Genomic DNA, 19,509 nt, shown 5'->3' with positions numbered 1-19,509 from the left:
AGCATTTTCCTTACCTACTAGGCATGCATTCTTCTTTCTCACATAAAAGACCCTCACACCTATTTTTTTCACCATTTATATACATCTATAAGTGCTCCAACGAAGTTCGTTGGTTGCAGAACGGCCCGTACGATCACCTGCACAAACACCAACATATCTCCCCCTGAAGCCTACCTGAGCTTTTCACACACCTTTTTACCGTTAAAAGTTATGTTGGATTCGAGATTTTCGCTTGTCTACATACTCCTGTACTGGGTACACTCATCTCTAGCATTCTTCTACGAGGTAACTACATACAAGTAGGCAATTCTGATATGCCCACAAGATTGCCTACTTATATGCTGAAGACGTTAAGGTGCAAGAAAGGCCAATTCTTGGCTTTGCGATCCTGCACTGAGAAACCATTTCACAAGCTTGATGATACATATAGGCGTAGGAAGTCACAAACCAAAAGCAAAAGGTTTACACAGCCTCCCTAAGCAACTTTCCAGATCGTGACAACATTGGATGAGGACTCTCAATCATAAGCTGATCCTGGACAGTGATGCAAGAGAATGGAGGCACCCGTCAACTACTCCTTACCCACTCCAAAAAAAAAAACCCACAGCACTTATTTTAGGTTCTCAAAATACAACTTGGCCCTCAGAAAGCTTACAGCAGGCAGCTTAGACAGGTTATGCTGACAGGGCTGTGTATACAGCATCAAGTACATTCAATGCCACTCTTTATCCAAACAGGGCGACATAATCCCAAATGCCATCTCAACAGCAGCTACCCATAAGGTGCAGCTGATATGTTTAGGCACAGGTGCATGAGCCCTGTACCCCTGCAGTACCGAAGTCCATTCTTAGGCATTGTAAGTGCAGTGCGGTCATTATATGGTGCTGGGAGTTTGTCATTACGAACTCCACAACACTATAATGGCTACACTGAAAACTGGGAAGTGTTGGATCAATTTTCTCAGCACATTAAACCCACACTGATGCCAGTGTGGTATTTAATGTAAAATGCACAACAGAGGGCATCTTAGAGATGCCCCCTGAAACTTGACCATCTTCTAGTGTCCGGACTGAGTGGCTGCTTAGACTGCCATCAACAGACTTTTTTCTGGACCCCTGGGTCGAGAGCCTGCTGCTCTCGGGACCTAAAACAATGCACATCCTGGGACGAGGTGCCAAGTCTCCGCCCCCAAGATGGGCAGGTTTCATGAAGGGGACACTTCAAAGGCATGCCGCCTTTGTGAGATTCCCCAGGCCACTTGCTGCTTTCAGCAACTGGCCCCCACTGGTTCTGCCCCCCACTTTGGACGGGAGAACAAGCGGGAAAAATAAGTGAGGGAGAGATGTGTGCCCACCTCTGCCAACTCCACCCCTCAGGAGGGTGAGGCGAGGTGAAGCACAACTGTGTCCACGCCATCTTGTGGATGGGAGGACAAAACCAACCAGGGACAGGCTCATGCCCCCCTCCCACTGGCACAATAGAGGGTGTACTCACCCCAGGGAAGGGACCCATTGGTCCCTGCCCTCTACCTACCTGTAACACCCCATAATCTAGTATTTAGGGGACACCATGAACCTTGCTTCTTCAGATCCAGAAACAAACAGAATGAAGATAAGGAAAAGGACTGAAGAACCGTGCATAGCTACCAAGAGGACGACGCCCACTAACTTGTCCCCTACCCCCCTGTCTCCCCTCGAACCTGCTTCTGCGAAATCCCAGTGTGTCCTGCAGCCAGCAACCTCAAAAACCCCGGAGGACCTGCCTGCCTGCCTTCAAAGACTGTTTCTCCTGTGAACACTGGATTTGTTCAACTGCAACTTCTGACCCTGGCCGGACACCACGAATCTAGCCCACTTTGCACCCGCCGAACCCGGCCTGAGCTAGAGTGGAGAAACACGAGGAGGTCTCCCTGGCAATTGTGACCCAAGATCCGGAGATCCCAAACCAGCCTCAAGACCCCAGCCGACGTCGGCAGCCTCAATCCAGAGGATCCCCCCTACCGCGTCCAAGAGCGGGTAAGACTTTCTGACACCAAAAGTCACCCCTGCACCCGATGCCCCACTGCCTTGTGTGCCCCAACCAACAGTGCCTAGCCAACCCAAGACACCCCAACTTACCCCTTGAAGTGGTGGTCACACTAAGATCTTTGTCCCCTAGCCTGCAGTGTTCCTTTCGATCGGAGTCTCTCCATAGCAAACATGGCGCCAAAACAGCACTCTGCACCCGGCCGCCCCAGTGCCACTGAGGGTGCACTTTTTGTGCTGACCTGCAACCTCAATTGTCCTGAGCTAAACCCTAGGAGCTTTGCTCCCACAACCGTGTGACCTGCTTGCTAGCAGCCACCAACCGGAGACCCCCTATCCTCCATAGGATTACATTGGACCTCAACAGTCTGCACCTGGCCGCCCTAGTGCTGCTGAGGGTGTAACAAGAGTGCATCACAGACCCTGGGGGACCCCTGAGTCTAACCCCAGAACCTTAACTCCCACAGTTGATAACTTACCTTTGAACCAATAACCTGTTTTTCCTCCATAGGATAACATTAAAAAAATTTCTCCCAAAAAGTTTCTAAGTGTGGAGTTTTGAAATATAAAAATATTCTTAAAAATCGCACGAATAACCAAAACAAATATTCTTTAAAAATTGCACGAATAACCAAAACGCATTTACTTACCTGTTTGCAGGAAATGTCCCAGTGCTGAATCTAGGTATCCAAAACAACAGTTGATGGACAGAATGCAGAACAATGTCATACATTCACCCGAGTACAGAGATCTGGGCCTAAAGCCATAGTTTTTTTGCACTCCACACCACCCCAGTTCAGACATGGCCATATGCAAATCAGCCTTGACCCTGTGCCTCATGGGAACAGTCCAGCCCGAACTGTCAAGCCATGTCTTTCCTGGACCGGAATCAAGCATCCTAGGACCGGTTTCTGGCTATCGGCCGTCTTCAGCCAGGATAGCTTACCTCCAGTGGTGTGGAGAGCATGGGACTCACGTCTGAGCATACCCATCCCACTCGGGGTGACAATTGCAAAACAATAGTTGATGGACAGAATGCAGAACAATGTCATACATTCACCCCAGTACAGAGATCCGGGCCTAAATCCATAGTTTTTTTGCACTCCACACCACCCCAGTTCAGACATGCCATATGCAAATCAGCCTTGACCCTGTGCCTCATGGAAACAGTCCAGCCCGAACTGCCAAGCCATGTCTTTCCTGGACCGGAATCAAGCATCCTAGTACTGGTTTCTGGCTATCAGCCGTCTTCAGCCAGGATAGCTTAACTCCAGTGGTGTGGAGAGCATGGGACTCACGTCTGAGCATACCCATCCCATCAGGGCTGATTTGCATATAGCCAGTGTCTAACCCAGGGTGGTGTGGAGTGCAAAAAAACGATGGATTTAGGCCCAGATCTCTGTACTGGGGTGAATGTATGACATTGTTCTACATTCTGTCCATCAACTGTGTTTTTTGCGAATCTAGGTATCCAGCACTGAGTTAGAAAAGTTACGTAAAAAGTAACTTAACTGTAGTTTACTGAAAAAGCCTATTAATTTCAATGTACTGTATTTGCTAAGTATTGCAACCTACTGCATCCCCTGTAAATCAAACAAAGTACAATTCCTATTGCATTTTCAAACTGTTCTACATTCAGCAACTTATTACTGTAAAATATTTAATGCTTACCTGTGCCAGGCTTGCTGGGTTATAAAAATAAAACAGTATATTTTTTATACAAAAACAATTGGCCTAGAGTGCAGTTAATGAGTGTGTAAATTAATTTGCTGACTGTGTGTACGTCAAATGCTTAACACTGTCCTCTGATACTGCCTTACTGCTCGACCACTCTACCACATTAGAGAATAAGGTTCTATCTAACTTTAACCTCTGCCTACCTCTGGGGTCACCTGGACTCTATACACACTATACCTCATTTTGGTCTATTAAATATAGAGCCAGTTTCCCACATCCAGTAGTAATATTGGGCACCAACACTGTTTCTGCACCTCTGCACCCAGGTGCCGCTGGTGGTGTTCTGCTGGACCTTTCCCACCACTTACCTTAACATCCTGAGATTGGTCCTGTACGTTGCTGTACTACACCTGAATGCCGCATTGACTTTTCCTCCAATAGGATAACATTGCAGCTTATAAAAATTGCACTGTTGACTATTTTTAACTGAAAAGTATTCCTATTTAAAAACGTACTTACCTGAAGGAATTGCTTTTGGTGCCTAGATAGATAGATATAGATACATGTTATTTTTATTAATTGGTGTGGATCTCCTTATTGAGGTGCCTCATTTATTGACCAGTGTGTGTGTCTTCAGATGTCCTGCACTCCTCTGATGAGCCGAAGGCTGCTCGACCACAATAACTCCTAGAAGAGCACCTTGGTATTGCCATAGCAAGCCCTTGTTCACTTACAAGGGCTCCCCCGAACTTTTTACACAATATCTCATTTTGATATATAATTTAAAGAGCCAGCTTCCTAAGTGAAAATATTGGCCAGTAATGTTATTTTATCCGCATGTTTGACCATGTTTCTAATGGGAAAATCATATACATTCACCCTAACCACACCTTTAGACCTACAAACTGTACAAAAGGTTCAGGCTTTCACAGATTATTTGATTGGCAGCTATGCAGCCACTGATAATGGATTTAAACTGGGGATCAAGTCTGACCATAGTGACACCTCCTTCGCCTAAAACTCCTCCCCTCCCCTGTGACTCTGCTAAACCTTTTAATGGTATGAGGTTTACTGTATCCTCTCTATACTCCAAAAACTGAATCTCTTGTGACGAAGGGCCGCCACACAAAGTTGACCACAGTGAATCTTGAAGAAAACCAAAGTCAACCAGAGTGCAGTCCTACGGGCTAACATTAGCCCAGGTCTGTTTTTATAAAGAATAGTGTAGGTCTGAACACTAAATATGTTTGGGGTTGCATATCTAGCCCAGAAGGTCTAGAAAAGCTTCCACATGATGTATCTTAATTCTAACAGATTTATATACCTAGATGTAATCAAATGTCTGTCTTTCTAAAAGCAGTGTCACTTGACTTCCCATTGTTAATGAGTCATTTACTGTCATTCATCTTCTGTATTTGATTATCCAACCCCAGCCTCCTTAAACCTCCAGAGCTTGCTGCTCTCGTGGGCCTAAAACAATGCACATCCTGGGACGAGGTGCCAAGCCTCCTCACTCGGGATGGGCAGGGTCCACGAATGGGAAACTTCAAAGGCTTGCCCCCTTTGTGAGCTTCCTCAGGCCACTTGCTGCATTCAGCAACTGGTCCCCACTGGTTCTGAACCCCACTTTGGGTGGGAGAACCGATGGGGAAAAACAAGTGAGGAAGAGAGGTGTGCTCACCTCTGCCAACTCCACACCTAAGGTGGGGGAGGCGAGGTGAAGCACAACTCAGTCATCACCATCTTGCAGATGGGGGGAACCAGCCAACCAGAGTGAGCCATATGCCCTCTCCCACAGGCGGGTTGCATAATAGGGGGTGTACCCACCCCAAGGAAGGGACCCATTGGTCCCAACCTTTACTTACTTGTAACGCTCCTAAATCTATTATTTAGGGGTCATCTGAACCTTGTTTCCTCAGACAAGAAACCAGAAGAAGAAAGGAAGGACGGAACACCCACGGCGAAGCTAACAAGAAGAGGACGCCCACTGACTTGGTCCCAGCCCTTCCGGTCTGTCCCCACCTCGAACCTGCAGAAGCGAAACACCAGTGTGTCCAGCAACCTGAAGAACCCTGAGGACCTGCCCAGCCTTCAAAAGAAAGGACTTTCTCCCGTGAACAACGGATTTGTTAACCAACAGACTCCAGCTCCGGCAGGATCTGCGAGTCTGCACCACTCTGCACCCGACTCCCATGGCCTGGGTTTGAGTGGCTCAACACCAAGAGGAGGTCTCCCATGGGATCCTAACCCAAGGTGACCCCTGACCTGCCTTAAGCCAACACCTGCAGCCTTAATCCAGAAGGCCTCCCCAACTGTGACCAGGATCTGGTAAGAAGATACAACCCTAAAAGACGCCCCTGAACCCAACACCCCACGTCCTTTGATGGCCCAACCGAAGGTGTCTAGCCAACACTCAGCCTCCCAACTTACCTCTCCAAGTGGTTGTCGCACCCAGAAGACCTTCGTTTCACAGCCTGCTGTGGTTTTACAAACCGGAGACTCCCCATTGAAAGCTACAGGGCACCCAACGCCAAAACAGCTCTCTGCACCCGGCCGCCCCAGTGCCGCTGAGGGTGCATCTTTTGTGCTGGCCTAAACCCCCTTTTTCCCTGAGCTTAAGTCAAGGAGCTTGACCCTGGGAGACCCCTGAGTCTAACCCTAGAATACCAACTCCCACAACTGAATACTTACCTTTGAACCGATAACCCTATTTTCCTCCATAGGTTAACATTGACTGTTTTTCTGTGAAAAGTTTCTTAGTGTCGAGTTTGAAAATCTAAGAAACCGTCCGTAACTAAATAACAAACACTTTTACTTACCTGTTCACAGGAAATGTCCCAGGGCAGCTTCCAGGTATACTGCACTGTGTAAGAAAAGTAATCTACTTGACATTCTAATAAAACGCCAATACAAAGTATTTGTACAATCTATCAAAGCATTGCATTACTAGTAGTTCTACTGTAATCAAATCAAAAGTGTATATATACCACTGCAATACAAACTGTTTACGACTGCAAAGTACTTATCACTTACCTGAGTCAGGCTTGCTTGGTTCTAGGAAATAAAATAAAAGAATATTTTTATACAAACAACATTGGTCTGAGTTCAGTCTTTGAGTGTGTGACAATCATTTGCTAATGGAGTGTGTACAACAAATGCTTAACACTACCCTCTGATACAGCCTTTCTGTTCGACCGCACTACCACAAATAGAGAATAAGGTTCTATCTACTTTTACCTCTGCCTACCTTTGCGGTTTAACGGGACTCTGTGCACACTATACCTCACTTTGGTATAGTATATACAGAGCCAGCTTCACACAAGCACATATATCCTTTTTGGATTAAGAATTGCCATGCCTGGTTCTTTTGCTATATAGTATTTGTGTATATCAACCAATACTGCAGTTCTCCATCACCTAGGTGAAAACTAATCTACAGCTCTCCTTGAGATATGCAGTTAACAGTGGAACTACATATTAACCAGCCTAGGCAAAGGATTCTGAGGGCAGTGGAGACCTGCTCGGTTATTATAGAAACCATCTTCCACGTACAGGTCCACAGGATACGTTTATGATTAGTGGTTCCAGAGTATGCTGGATTTGATGCTCACTTGTCTATAAAGAACCTGTTCTTTAACTCATTATAAGCAGATGGAGCTTCGTAATCATTTGGATTATGATCAGATACAAGTTCAAAAGATGTGTGGTTTATTATTCATTACTTGTGTTTTTCTGAAGGGGTTTGCTCACAATTTCTTTTATCACAGTAATAATTAACTCCATTCATCTGAGCTACCTTGTTTCTTCTAGGAAACTAATAAATAAACCTTCAAATGAGAACACACTTCTCAAAAGCTAGTTTCAGACACATGGAAATACTAACCTTAACCAGTGGATGGCATTATAACAGTATTTTGTTCTTTTATTCTGTTTTTTTTAAAATCTGAAATCATAGGTGTTTTTTCTTTTTACAAACGAAATATAATTTTGAGCTGGACCTTCACTGAAGAACTTGCTGTTCTTTGCTTTGTCACATAGGTGCTTTGCCCCAGATGTGATGTTGGTGTTGTGGCACTTAAACGGAAACAGAAGAAACTGAAGGAACCACCAGGACTGAGTGGAAAGAAAGTATTTGCCAAGTTGGAGAGCCTGGCTGATTTAGAAAGTGCGCTATCTGAAAGCAAGGACACTGCAGCAGCTGTATGTATTCTATTCTGCACTGTAACATAATATTTTTTTTTTTGGAAGCCCCCTAGTCTTGCAAGCCGTAGGCGAGCCAATTGGCAAATATTTCCAGAAGACTTTTAATAAAGTTTGTTGCTGCTTTGTTTTATAGGGCTGAGATTCTTTAGTCTTGTTTGCTATGGCTGAGATCCCACATTCTAAAATGAAGTCACTGCTTAAAAATAAGGCTTTAAAATCTTAGCCTTTGTAGCTCGGCACAAGCAGCGTGACTTTCCTCAGAGAAAGCGCATATGGTGTATGAACACAAGTACTAAAAAACGTTCACGCATTACAATTTCCAAACTAATTTGCATGAAAGAAAGACAATCATAGATTATTATGACCCAAAACTAAATTGATTTATTGCATTTTTTGAGAAATTTTTTTACGACATTAGTGCCCTGGTTGTGTGTTTCAAACATAGCCCCTAGTATTTATAATTAATTAATCTTTGGCGGCTTTGAAACGGGCAATGGGCCCTAGTCAATTTGTTTAAAAAAAATAGTTATTGCTGGCCTTTTAAACCCCCCATGTCTGGAATTTGAAATATCTTTAATTTATAGGGACCATTCCTTTGTTTGGACAGAAGGCCACTGGTGGGGAACAAGACTTGCCCCAATTTCTTTTAGGACCACAGTCAAAGGTTGAGTGTCAAGGGGACTTGCCTGGCTTTCTCATGACGTCACACTGATTCTCTTTCTGGGACTCTACTTTTCCCCATTTCTATGAAATGTTATCTTCAAAGCAGGAGGAATTCCTAGATGAGATTGAATGCTTTCCAGTGCTTTTAGAAAGATACTATTTTCCGTAGTTCTCACATATGCCTTGAGAGTCCCAAGATTCAAATGAAGGCAGGTCGAGACATGAGGAATTCTTTAAATGCAGTCTTTGTCTTTGTCATATTAAATTCTATCAGGTATCTGATATGTGAGTAAGTGCTTTACTTTATATTGGCAACTCGCTAGTGATTGCAAGTGGTCTCAACTCGTTGTTCCTCACAACCCCTGTTTCCTACAATTAATGGCTAATTCAACTCCGTGTACTGGGTCCTATCTTTCCGAGAGGGTTCCAGAGAGGTTTGGCTATGCTTGTTCTCCTTGTCTCCATGGGTCCACCCTATAGTCTGCCATTTATAATTTTGGCCAGACCTCTTATGATTAAAGCAAAACCAACCCCTCTTTCACACCTTTGCTATCTCAGAGAATGAAATGTAGGAAAGTCTGTTGGAGTAACTTCTTCAATGAGATTTATTAGCTTACTCTCCTCCTCCCAGTCCAAGATGTTCAGCTGCTAGGCTCACAGGCTTTTATCAGTGCCACACCACTGTGCTTCTACGAGGCGGTTTAGTTCTTAAGGACATCTATTGTTCCTGAGGAGAGAACAGTTTTGCAGCGTGAATCTTTCTGGATTCACTATGCTGTGCATTATTCCGCAGTCTAGTGGTTGGGTCCGGAACCGTAATCTTTTCTCTTTTTTTTATTCGTAGCCCAGGTGGGCGTTGACGTCCCACCTTTTGGTGTACTTCCTGTGACGTCCGCACGCTTCCTGCGGAAGCTTCCCACCTTTATGCGCCATCTTCCGATTCTTTTTTCCGCTGTTGGGTCTGGATCGTCACCGAGAGGTTCCAGAGTTTTTGGAAAAAAGAAGGAAAACACTGAAATCTACAGAAAAAGACTGGAGAATACATCCAGGAACAAGACCACTGAGTCGGGACGACGACGAAGAAGGACGAGAACATCGAAGACTTCGACGTCCAACGGAGAATGCGCACACAGGGGGCCCCCTGACCGCAGAAATGGACAAGACTGTCAAAATTCTGCGCAATTGCCACCACTAATTCGTGCAGAAGGACCAGCACCCGGTTTGCAACCTCTGCCTACCCGTCGACCACGAAAGCAAGGATTGCAACGCCTGCTCCGTCTTCGCCCCAAAGACCCTCAGGATTAGAGAGAGGCAGAGGATAGCCAACCACAGCATGCAAGGCAAAGGGCAACCTCAGTCGCTTCGTGACTTGAGCCTCTCCAGCGACGAAGAGGACAACATCGCCGAGGGACCAGATGACTACACGGTCGTAGAGACCGATAAAAAAAACTACAAAAGAGGTAGGAGAGAGGAGAGACGTCGACCTCTAAAACCCTGACAGACTCTCGAAAGCCTGAGTCAGACTCTCGAAGAACAGAGTCTAAGTCCACGAAAGGAGCACTGGCGCCGAAAATTTAAACGCCCGCAGCTGCATCCAGGGACAAACAGCCCAGCGGATCCTTCGAAAAGTGCTCCCAGACGGCAAAAACACAAGAAAAGCCTAGGCCGTCTAAGCACGTCCCCGAAAAGGAGCGCTTGACACCGAAGGAAAAGGACCTGAAGCTGTCTTCCACGAAGAGATCGTCTGAAACACTCGACGCCTAACAGGCCGCCGAGATGGAAAGTAAAAAGAGAAGACTCGAAGCCGAAATGGATAACATCCTGCAAAGGAAAAGAGAATTCGACGAACGGATGAAAAGGTTCATGATCCTGCCGAAGCCGGCGACAACGATAGTCGAGGACGAAATGGAGTTAGACGCCGAAGAGCCGCCGAAAACTCCCAAAAACACCAAGAGGAAGAGGGCCTATACTATAACAAAGAAGGCGAGGAAGAGCAGCGCACGAGTTTGGACTCTGCATCCTCGGTGGCCCAGGACCTGGATTGGCCGGACCTAGACGCCGAAAGCCCGGAAAAGGCTGTGGAGACGTATTCTTCGAGCCCTTCGCCGCTAGATGACATTGGTATTTACAACATGGTCATCAGGAACGCGGCGACAGCTTATGGAGTGAAACTGGAGGAAGAAAAACCAAAAGCCTGCTTCCTCTTAGAGACCCTGCTCCCCATTCATCCCAGGAGTCAATTCCTCCCCATGCTACCAAGTGTCCTGGACCAGGGGAGGGAGGCATTCAAGGAACCAGCAAGCTGCAGGTGTGTCACACCTAGGACAGAGGAAATACACATACTCCTCTAAGGATCCTGCCTACATCCAGGGATCCGTCACGGCTGACATCATCTGCAGCAGCAGCCAGAAAGAGGGCCAATGTTTCCACAAACTCAGGCCCACCACCAGACAAAGACAGTATGAGGATATACCTCACCGGAAGGAAAATAGAGGGGAATGCAGCAGTACACTGGCGCATTGCCAACTCTAATGCCCTACTCAACAGACATATGTACCAGCATTGGGACGAGGTCGGACAGCTGCTTAAACACCTCCCTGAGCATTACCAACAGAGCAACACACCTGGTGGAGGAGGGCAAGAATAAAGCAAACTCATGCCTGAAATCAGCCCTGGATGCAGCAGACACATCCAGTAGGCTCATGATGATCGGGGTCACAGAGAGAAGGCATGCCTGGCTGAGGATGTCGGGCTTCAAGCCGGAAGTACAGAATAACATTCTGAACACCCCCTTCAACGGAGAAACCCTGTTCAGAGCACCAGTGGATGAGAAACTCACCCAACTGAAAAAAGAAAATGAAACTGCAAGGTCCATGGGGGTCCTGCAATTCAGAGGAATGAAAAGAGGTACCCCGACACTGAGGCCAAGCGGAAGAGGGGGAAACCAGCTGGGAACGTCACACCAGACATTCCAGCAAAACTACCAGGGCGACAATCAAGCACAGCAGGGCCAGCAAAAACAAACCTGGCAATACCAACGTCGGGGCCAGTCCTTTCGAGGGAGGGCGAACGGACGAGGGCAAACAAGAAGAGGGGTCCAGCAACCCACCTCAAAGTGACTCCGCACCAGCAAGCGTGCCCACCCACACAACACCTCTATGGGAGGGGCGCATCAAAGTCAACAAAAAAGGGCTACACAGACTAAGAATCAACGAACATGTAACACCAGTAGGAGGCGGACTAAAACACTTCTTCCAGAATGGAAGAAAATAACAACAGACAAATGGATGCTGACAATCATACAGTTCGGATACTGCATAGAACTAGAAAAGAAACCACCAAACAGGAAACAAAACAGAAAAGCGCGCTCAGCAAAAGAACTAGCATTACTAGAGGAGGCACAAAAACTGCTCCAAAAGGAGGCCATAGAAACAGTACCATTCAAGAAAGAAGCAATGGAGTATACTCAAACTACTTCCTCGTACCAAAGGTGGACGAAACGTTAAGACCCATCCTGGATCTACGGTTCCTAAACCAATACATAGACACAAAAATTCAAAATGACATCCCTACAAGAAGTCATTCCTCAAATAAGGGACGGAGACTTTGTCCACCATAGACCTCAAAGATGCCTACCTACACATTCCCACGAACAGGCAGCTCAAGGTGCGGGGTCTGTGGACTCCAACAGATGCGATCAAACACATCATCTACTTAGAACTAAAGACAGTGTTCCTTGCCCTAAAAGCATTCCAGAAGCAACTGTACGGGTAAAGAGTGTTGATACAAACCGACAACACCACAACGATGTTCTATATCAACAAACGGGGAGGAACACAATCGGTCGCACTATCCAACCTAGCACAGGACATATGGAGATGGGCCATCCCACTCAGGATAGACCTCCTAGCTATACACCTACCTACAATGTGGAGGCAGACTGGCTCAGCAGACAAACATTGGCATCCCACGATTGGGAGCCCAATGCACAAGAAACTCAAAAGCTATTCAAGAAGTGGGAGACACCAACAATAGACCTATTTGCAACACACCAGAATGCCAACTGCCGATACTTCACATCCAGGCAACCAGGGGAACAATCCCAGGGGAATTCCCTATGGATAAGCTGGTCGAAAGCATGCCTACGCTTTTCCCCCGATACCACTGATACACAGGGTACCCAGCAAATGCAGAACCAGCAACCTGACGCTGATTCTGGTGGCACCACAGTGGGCCAGACAGTCATGGTTCTCACAAATAGTGGAGATGGCCCAGGGACCACCTCACAAGTTCGGGAAGAGAAAGGATTTACTCTCCATGCAAAACCGAGAGGTACTCCACCCAGAACCAGAAAGCCTCTGCCTAGTGGCATGGCACCTGAAGACAGGAGTTCGCACACCTGAAACTGCCAGAGAGCACACTGCGGGTGCTACGAGAGGCAAGGAGACCTACCACACGGAAGTGCTATGTGGCAAAATGGAAAAGATTCAAACAATGGTGCATCAGGGAAAATCTACACAAGAGGATGATGAAGGAATCAACGGTGCTAAAATATCTAACACACCTGTTAAAATCAAAACGATGTTCTACCTCGCAGAGAATGCACCTAGTAGCCTACACAAGGGGAGAGACAGGAAAGAGATTCTTTACATCACAAGTAGTGAAGATTCCTGGAAGGGGCGGAAAGGATCGCACCACCAAACAGAGCGTATAAAGGTGCCTTTTGAACCCATCCATAAGGCCTCACTACAAATGTTCACAATGAAGACAGCCTTTCTAGTGGCAATCACCTCGCTACGCAGGGTAAGCGAACTGCAAGCACTAATGCTACAAGAACCTTACATCCAAATACCAAATGACAGGGTGGTGATGAGAACGGACCCACACTTTGCCAAAGGTGGTGTCAAGATTCCACATGAACCAAACCATACAGATACCAAACTTCTTTCAGAAACCATCTTCAAGCACAGAGAGGGCACCACACACTCTGGACACTAGAAGGGCAGTAATGCATTACATGGAAAGAACTAAAGAGCACAGGAAAACAAAGCAGTTGTTCGTGTCCTTCGCAAGCAGTTTCCTAGGTAGATCTGTAACAAAAGGACCCATCGCACGATGGAGCGCACAAACAATACAATTCTGCCACAAACAGGCAGGTCAAGAACTAACAGAGGAGGCACAAGCCCACTCTACCAGGAAAAAGGGAGCAACAGCAGCCTTCCTGGCTAACACACCCATTCAAGACATATGCCTGGCGGCTACATGGGCTTCAGTGCACACATTCACTAAGCACTACTGTGTGGATATACAAATGAACAAGGAAGCACAAGTAGGACAAAAAGTGCTTCAATATATATTCAACAACCAACGCTCATCTTCCACCCAACCTCCACAAACATAACAAACCGCTACAAACATAACAAACCGCTACAAACTCCATGCACAGCATAGTGAATCCAGAAATATTTACGCTGCAAAACGAATAGTTTCTTACATGTCGGTGTAGTTTTGCAGCTTGAAGATCTTTCTTGATTCACTAGCGAACGCACCCACCTCCGCCAGCAAGATGAGGCAGGAGAAGAAGGTGGGAATACAAGGACAAACAAACACTTTAAGAGACAAAGTGGAAATTTTATTTACTTTAAGGAAAAACTTGAAAACATTTGCAAAAGGATTCACGAACATAACGCAAAAACAAGAAAAAAAAGAATCCGAAGATGGTGCCCAAAGGTGGGAACCTCCGCAGGAAGCGTGCTGACGTCACAGGAAGTACACCAAAAGGTGGGACGTCGACGCCCACCTGGGCTACAAAAAAAAAAGAGAGAAAAGACTACGATTCCGAACCCAACCACTAGACCGCGGAATAATGCACAGCATAGTGAATCCAGAAAGTGAATCCAGAAAGATCTTCAAGCTGCAAAACTACACCCACAGGTAAGAAACTATTCGTTTTGCAACATGAATCCTTTTCTGGCTCCACATGCTCGGAATTATTCTGCCCTCTACTGGTTGGGTCCGGAATTTTTTTTTGTGGGTCTTCATCCCATGTGTGATGTCAGATGGTACCCCGGAAGTTGCAGTGTTTAGTCGCTATCATGACTGAGGAGCTCTGACAGTTTTTGAAAAAAACGTAGAATTTTCAAGAAGATCGTCCAAACGGCCGAACATCGCCAGAAGGACAACAAGTGAAGGAGACTCTTATCTTTATCCTGACGGGGGACCCCACTGGTACCAAACTCGTGGTCAGAGAATGAAGAGGGAGAGGCAGATAAGGGTCATGGAAGACACCAATGTTTGAGGCATATAAGCTGTAGATCGCATACTTTTGCATAGATCGCCATCTGGTGTTGGGCTCGGATGTTTGCACTTTGTTATTGTAGAAGTCTTTGTACTCACAAGATGGGTGACTCCTCCTCTGGTTAGTAGTGCACATGGGCATCGAGCCATCCTTAGATTGCTTTTTTCCGCCATCAGGTTCGGATGTAATTTGCTGCGCTCCGGGTCGACGCAGTTTTGATTCCCCTTCGACGCGCAAAACTCTCACCGATCAACGGTATTGTTTCAAACACAATCGCTCTCAACGCGTATCCAGTTTCAAAGAACCTATAGAGTCCGTTCATCGATGTGGGCTGTTTGGCCGATCGGCGCCATCAACCTGCATATGGAAAGGACTCTATTTAAAAAAGGCAAGTGTGGGGCTTAATTCCCACACACAGAACTCCACGAGGTCTGCAACCTTTGTCTCTCACCAGAACACAAGAGTCGACACTACCAGGCCTGTGACTCTTTCAGGTCTAAGAAGACCATACGTGATCGCCGGGCTCAACGTCGCGAAATGTTCTGATCAACAGTTTTGGCGCCGAAAGACATCTTCGAGGCAGGCACCGAAGATCCGGAACCAGAGACAGGAGATGAACAGGCCAGAGTCTCCAAAGCCGACGATTCAGACTCAAAGATTATTACCCCAGGTCAACAGACCATGAGTATTGACGTCGACGCCCTGGCTCTGAAAACACAAAAGGCTCCTGTTACACCTTCACCTTCGGGTCTAGGTCGACACCGAGACAAGTCTTCAGAAGCCCCGTATGCGGGCCCGGCTCCGAAGCCCACAAAGCTTTCAGGCAGCTCGGGATCAAGCCAGCCACACCATGGTACTGAAACACCATCTTCGGCAACGAAATATAAAACAAAGATCCAGTCGACCCCAGAAACTTCGGCACCTAAACAGATAACAAAAGTAACAGACTTCGGCACCAAAGCAAATTCAACCCAAGTCCTCGGAGTCGGAAAAAAAAAATTCTCATAGTCATAAACTCCACCTAAGCAAAAGGACACAAAAACCCATCCTAAAGCTAAAGAAAACAGGCCAAAACACCACTCTGAGCCGAAGCCTTCTGCGCCCAAGAAAGACAGTGGATCCAAAGAACTTATCCATCCAGATTCACCAGCTCCTAAGCAAAAAACACTCCATATTTACCCTATTACTGGCCATGTCGCCTCCATACCACCGAAAAAGAGAACATTGGACACCTCAAACTCCTGAGGTTCCCTGCAAGAAAAGACTCTTCAACCTCACCTATGAGGCCTTTCTCTCCACCTCCACAACCATCAAACATTATACCCTCTCCAGCACACTCTCCAGTACCTCCTCTTTCACCTAAACCACATGAAGATGATGAGGATATAGGGGAGGGGGTGAGGGAATACACCCACTTCACACAGATCCTGATGATGACACACACAGTACCCCGCCTCATGACTTTTGGGAAGACTACGGTGTCCCAGATGTGCCTGAGCCAGATGTGTATCCGTCTAGACCATCCCCCCAGATGATAGTGTAGGATTTGTGCAACTAATAAAGCTGCAGATACCATGGGGTTCAACTCCACTCAGACCCTCTGGAGCAGGATTTTTTACTAGACATTCTCCCAGCCACAAGAGACCACAAATACTCTCCCTATGCTCAAGGGGATGATTAAACATGCCCCTGAGGTTTTTAAAGGCCCTGTCAGGGCTAGGGTGTTTAATCCTAGGATTGAGAAAAAGTACAAACCAGCTCCATGTGATCCTGCGTACATCAAAGTGCAACTCCCTCTGAACTCATTGGTAGTGGCAAATGCACGCTGTGAGAAAGTGCCATCTTTCTTGCATGGTATGCCCCCACTTTTTGCTGAATTGCTGATGTACTTTGACTGAGTGTGCCCTGGGCTCCTGCCAATCAGGTGCTCAGGGCCTGTGTTCCTTTCCTAAAACTGTATTGAAGCTAAAGCCCAATTGGCATCTGTGAGAAAGTGAGTTTCTGTTGCAGCACCCCCCCACTTTTTGCCTGATACCTAATGCACTTTTTCATGGTGTGCCCAGGGTCCCTGCCAATCAGGTACCCAGGGCCTGTGTTCCTTACCTAAAAACTATACTAAAGCCTAAACCCAATTGGCACCTCTGGCCACATGTCAGCCCCTAGTAAATGGTACCCTAGGTACCCAGGGCATTGTGACCAGAGAAGACCTCTAAAGGCTGCAGCACTTATTGTGCCACCCTGAGGGGCCATGTACCTTGACACCCACACACCGCCTTTGCAGGCTGAGTGTCTAGGTGCAGAACTAAGCAAAGAGTTGACATGGCACACATCCCTGTGTGCCAATCCCACAAACCAATTTTCCTGGCATACATCAGTCACCCCTCTAGCTGGGTGCCCTATGCCATTGGTGTGGGCACAGGTGCATGAGCCCTGTGCCCCTACAGTACCCAGGGCCATTCCTGAGCACGGTGTGCAGTGATGCCATTAAGAGTATATGTTGCTGGGAGGTTGTCATTACGAACTCCAGAGCACCATAATGGCTACACTGACAAGTTTGATATCAAACTTCTCAGCACATTAAACCCACACTGATGCCAGTGTGGGATTTAATGTAAAATGCACTACAGAGGGCATCTTAGAGATGCCCACTGAAACCTAACCTACAATGCACGGCTAGGCTGAGTGGCTGCAGTGGCTGCCACACAGCAGACATGTTGCTGGAACCCTGGGTGGAGAGCCCCCGCTCTCCTGGGCCTGCAACAATGCACCTCCTGGGCGAGCTGCTAGGTCTCCTCCCCCAGGGTGGGCAGGGAGAAGCTTAAAAGGCATGCCGCCTCTGTGAGCTTCTCCAGACCATTTGCTGTACCCAGCAACTGGCCCCCACCAGTCCTGACCCCCACTCTGGCGGGAAGACTGGTGGGAAAAACTACGTCAGAAAGGGGGGTGTGCCAACCCCACCCCTCAGGTGGGGGGAGACTAGATGAAGCACAACACCGGGCTCTGGCCATCTTGAAGATGGGGAGCCCTGCCCAATCACAGCTAGGCTCCTTTCCCCCTCCCACAGGAGAGGAGCTGGCTATGGGGTGTACCCACAAAAGGTCCCTGCCCTTGCCCTACCTGTAACGCCCCTATATTCAGTATTTAGGGGCTCCCTGACCCTTCCGGAGATCCAGATACCGTAAAAAGAAAGAAGAACAAGAAGCAAGAAGACCTGCCGTGCAGCTGCTAAAAAGAGGAAAACACCAACTGATTTGGCCCCAGCCCTACCGGCCTGTCGACCCTCGAACCTGCTCCTGCTAAACCCCAGCATCTCCAGTGGTCAGCAACCTCAAAAACCCCGGAGGACCTGACTGCCTTGTGACTCTGACTACCTGGGTCTCCCACGAGCAGTGGTACTGATCAAAGCAAGTAACAAGCCCTGGCATCAGCCCGGAACCCTACACATTCCGCACCCGCCAAGCCTGGCCTGTGCTGGAGTGAACCAGGACCCTGAGGACGTCCCCCCGGCGATTCTTCCTTAGAATCCAGTGCCCAAGGACCCTTCTCGACGACCCCGACAACGCCTGCAGCCTCAGGACAAAGGACCCCTCTGACCGCAACCAGCAGGGGGTAAGATTTCCCGACCTCAAAAGACACCCCTACACCCGGCGCCCCACGGCCCCCTGTGCCCAACTCCTGGGTGCCTACCTATCCTCCAGGATCCCAACTTATCCCTCAAAGTGTTGGTCGCTCCTGAAGATCCACCGTCCCCGAGCCTGCAGCCTTTGTCCCCTTTTCAAGATCCTCATTGAATAACATTGAGCGCCCGATGGCTCAAAAGCACCCTGCACCCAGCTGCCCGAGTGCCCTTGGCAATGCAACCTGTACCCTATTCTACTTCCCCATTTGCCCTGAGCCGCGTGGCCTGCTAGCCAGCAGCGACCAACCAAAGACCCCCTGCCTCTCATTGGATAACATTGGGCCTAACTACCTCTGCACCCGGCTGCCCCTGTGCCGCTGAGGGTGTACCAACTGTACCTAACTGACCCTGGGGAGCCCTGAGTCTTGGCCCAGAACCTTAACTCTGCCAGTCGAGTACTCAACTAAAAGCCGATAACTTGCTTTTCTTCCATAGACTAACATTGACTGGTCTCACTTGGAAATTCTTCCAAGTGTGGAGTTTTGGAACTTTGAAATATTCATCTAAAATCAGCCGAACTGCCAATTCCAATTTACTCACCTGCTATCAGCAGAGACCTCAGTGCTGCATCTTTGAGCTCAGTACTGACCCCGAAAAGAAATCCTAACCGTACTTACCAGTAACTTGCATTTCCTTCCATAGGATTTCATTGCCTGCTTTTTGCTGAAAAGGTTTCTGTCGATTTTTGAAACTTACAAATCTCAAAAAATCGTGCCAAAGATAAAAACGTAATTGCTTGCTTGTTTTAAATAGAGGTCCCAGTGCTGAACCTAGGAGTCCAGCACTGGATTACAAAAGTAACGCGAACATGCTTTACCTGCAAATTGAATTTCCTTCCATAGGATAACATTGCTAATTTCAACTGAAAAAGTTTCCAAGTGTCAACTTTTAAAATACAATAATATTCCTTAAAAATAACTACTATAACCAAAACGCTTTTACTTAACTGTTTACAGCTCATGTCC

At 47.3% G+C, this 19,509-nt stretch overlaps 1 protein-coding gene across 2 annotated transcripts in view; it reads left to right on the top strand.

Annotated features, from left to right (window-relative positions):
* KDM5B (lysine demethylase 5B) overlaps positions 1-19,509 on the top strand; it is an 877,335-nt gene that overhangs the window by 686,838 nt on the left and 170,988 nt on the right. For both annotated transcript variants that reach the window (XM_078644101.1, XM_078644102.1), the window contains one exon: positions 7,740-7,901. In XM_078644101.1, the coding sequence (XP_078500227.1) occupies positions 7,740-7,901 (162 nt within the window). The remainder of the gene's footprint in view (positions 1-7,739; positions 7,902-19,509) is intronic.

The sequence above is a fragment of the Lissotriton helveticus genome, chromosome 5_1, assembly GCF_964261635.1.
Source record: "Lissotriton helveticus chromosome 5_1, aLisHel1.1, whole genome shotgun sequence".
NCBI lineage: Eukaryota > Metazoa > Chordata > Amphibia > Caudata > Salamandridae > Lissotriton > Lissotriton helveticus.
The sequence above is the reverse complement of the archived record's forward strand: the minus strand, read 5'-3'. Positions and strand labels throughout refer to the sequence as shown.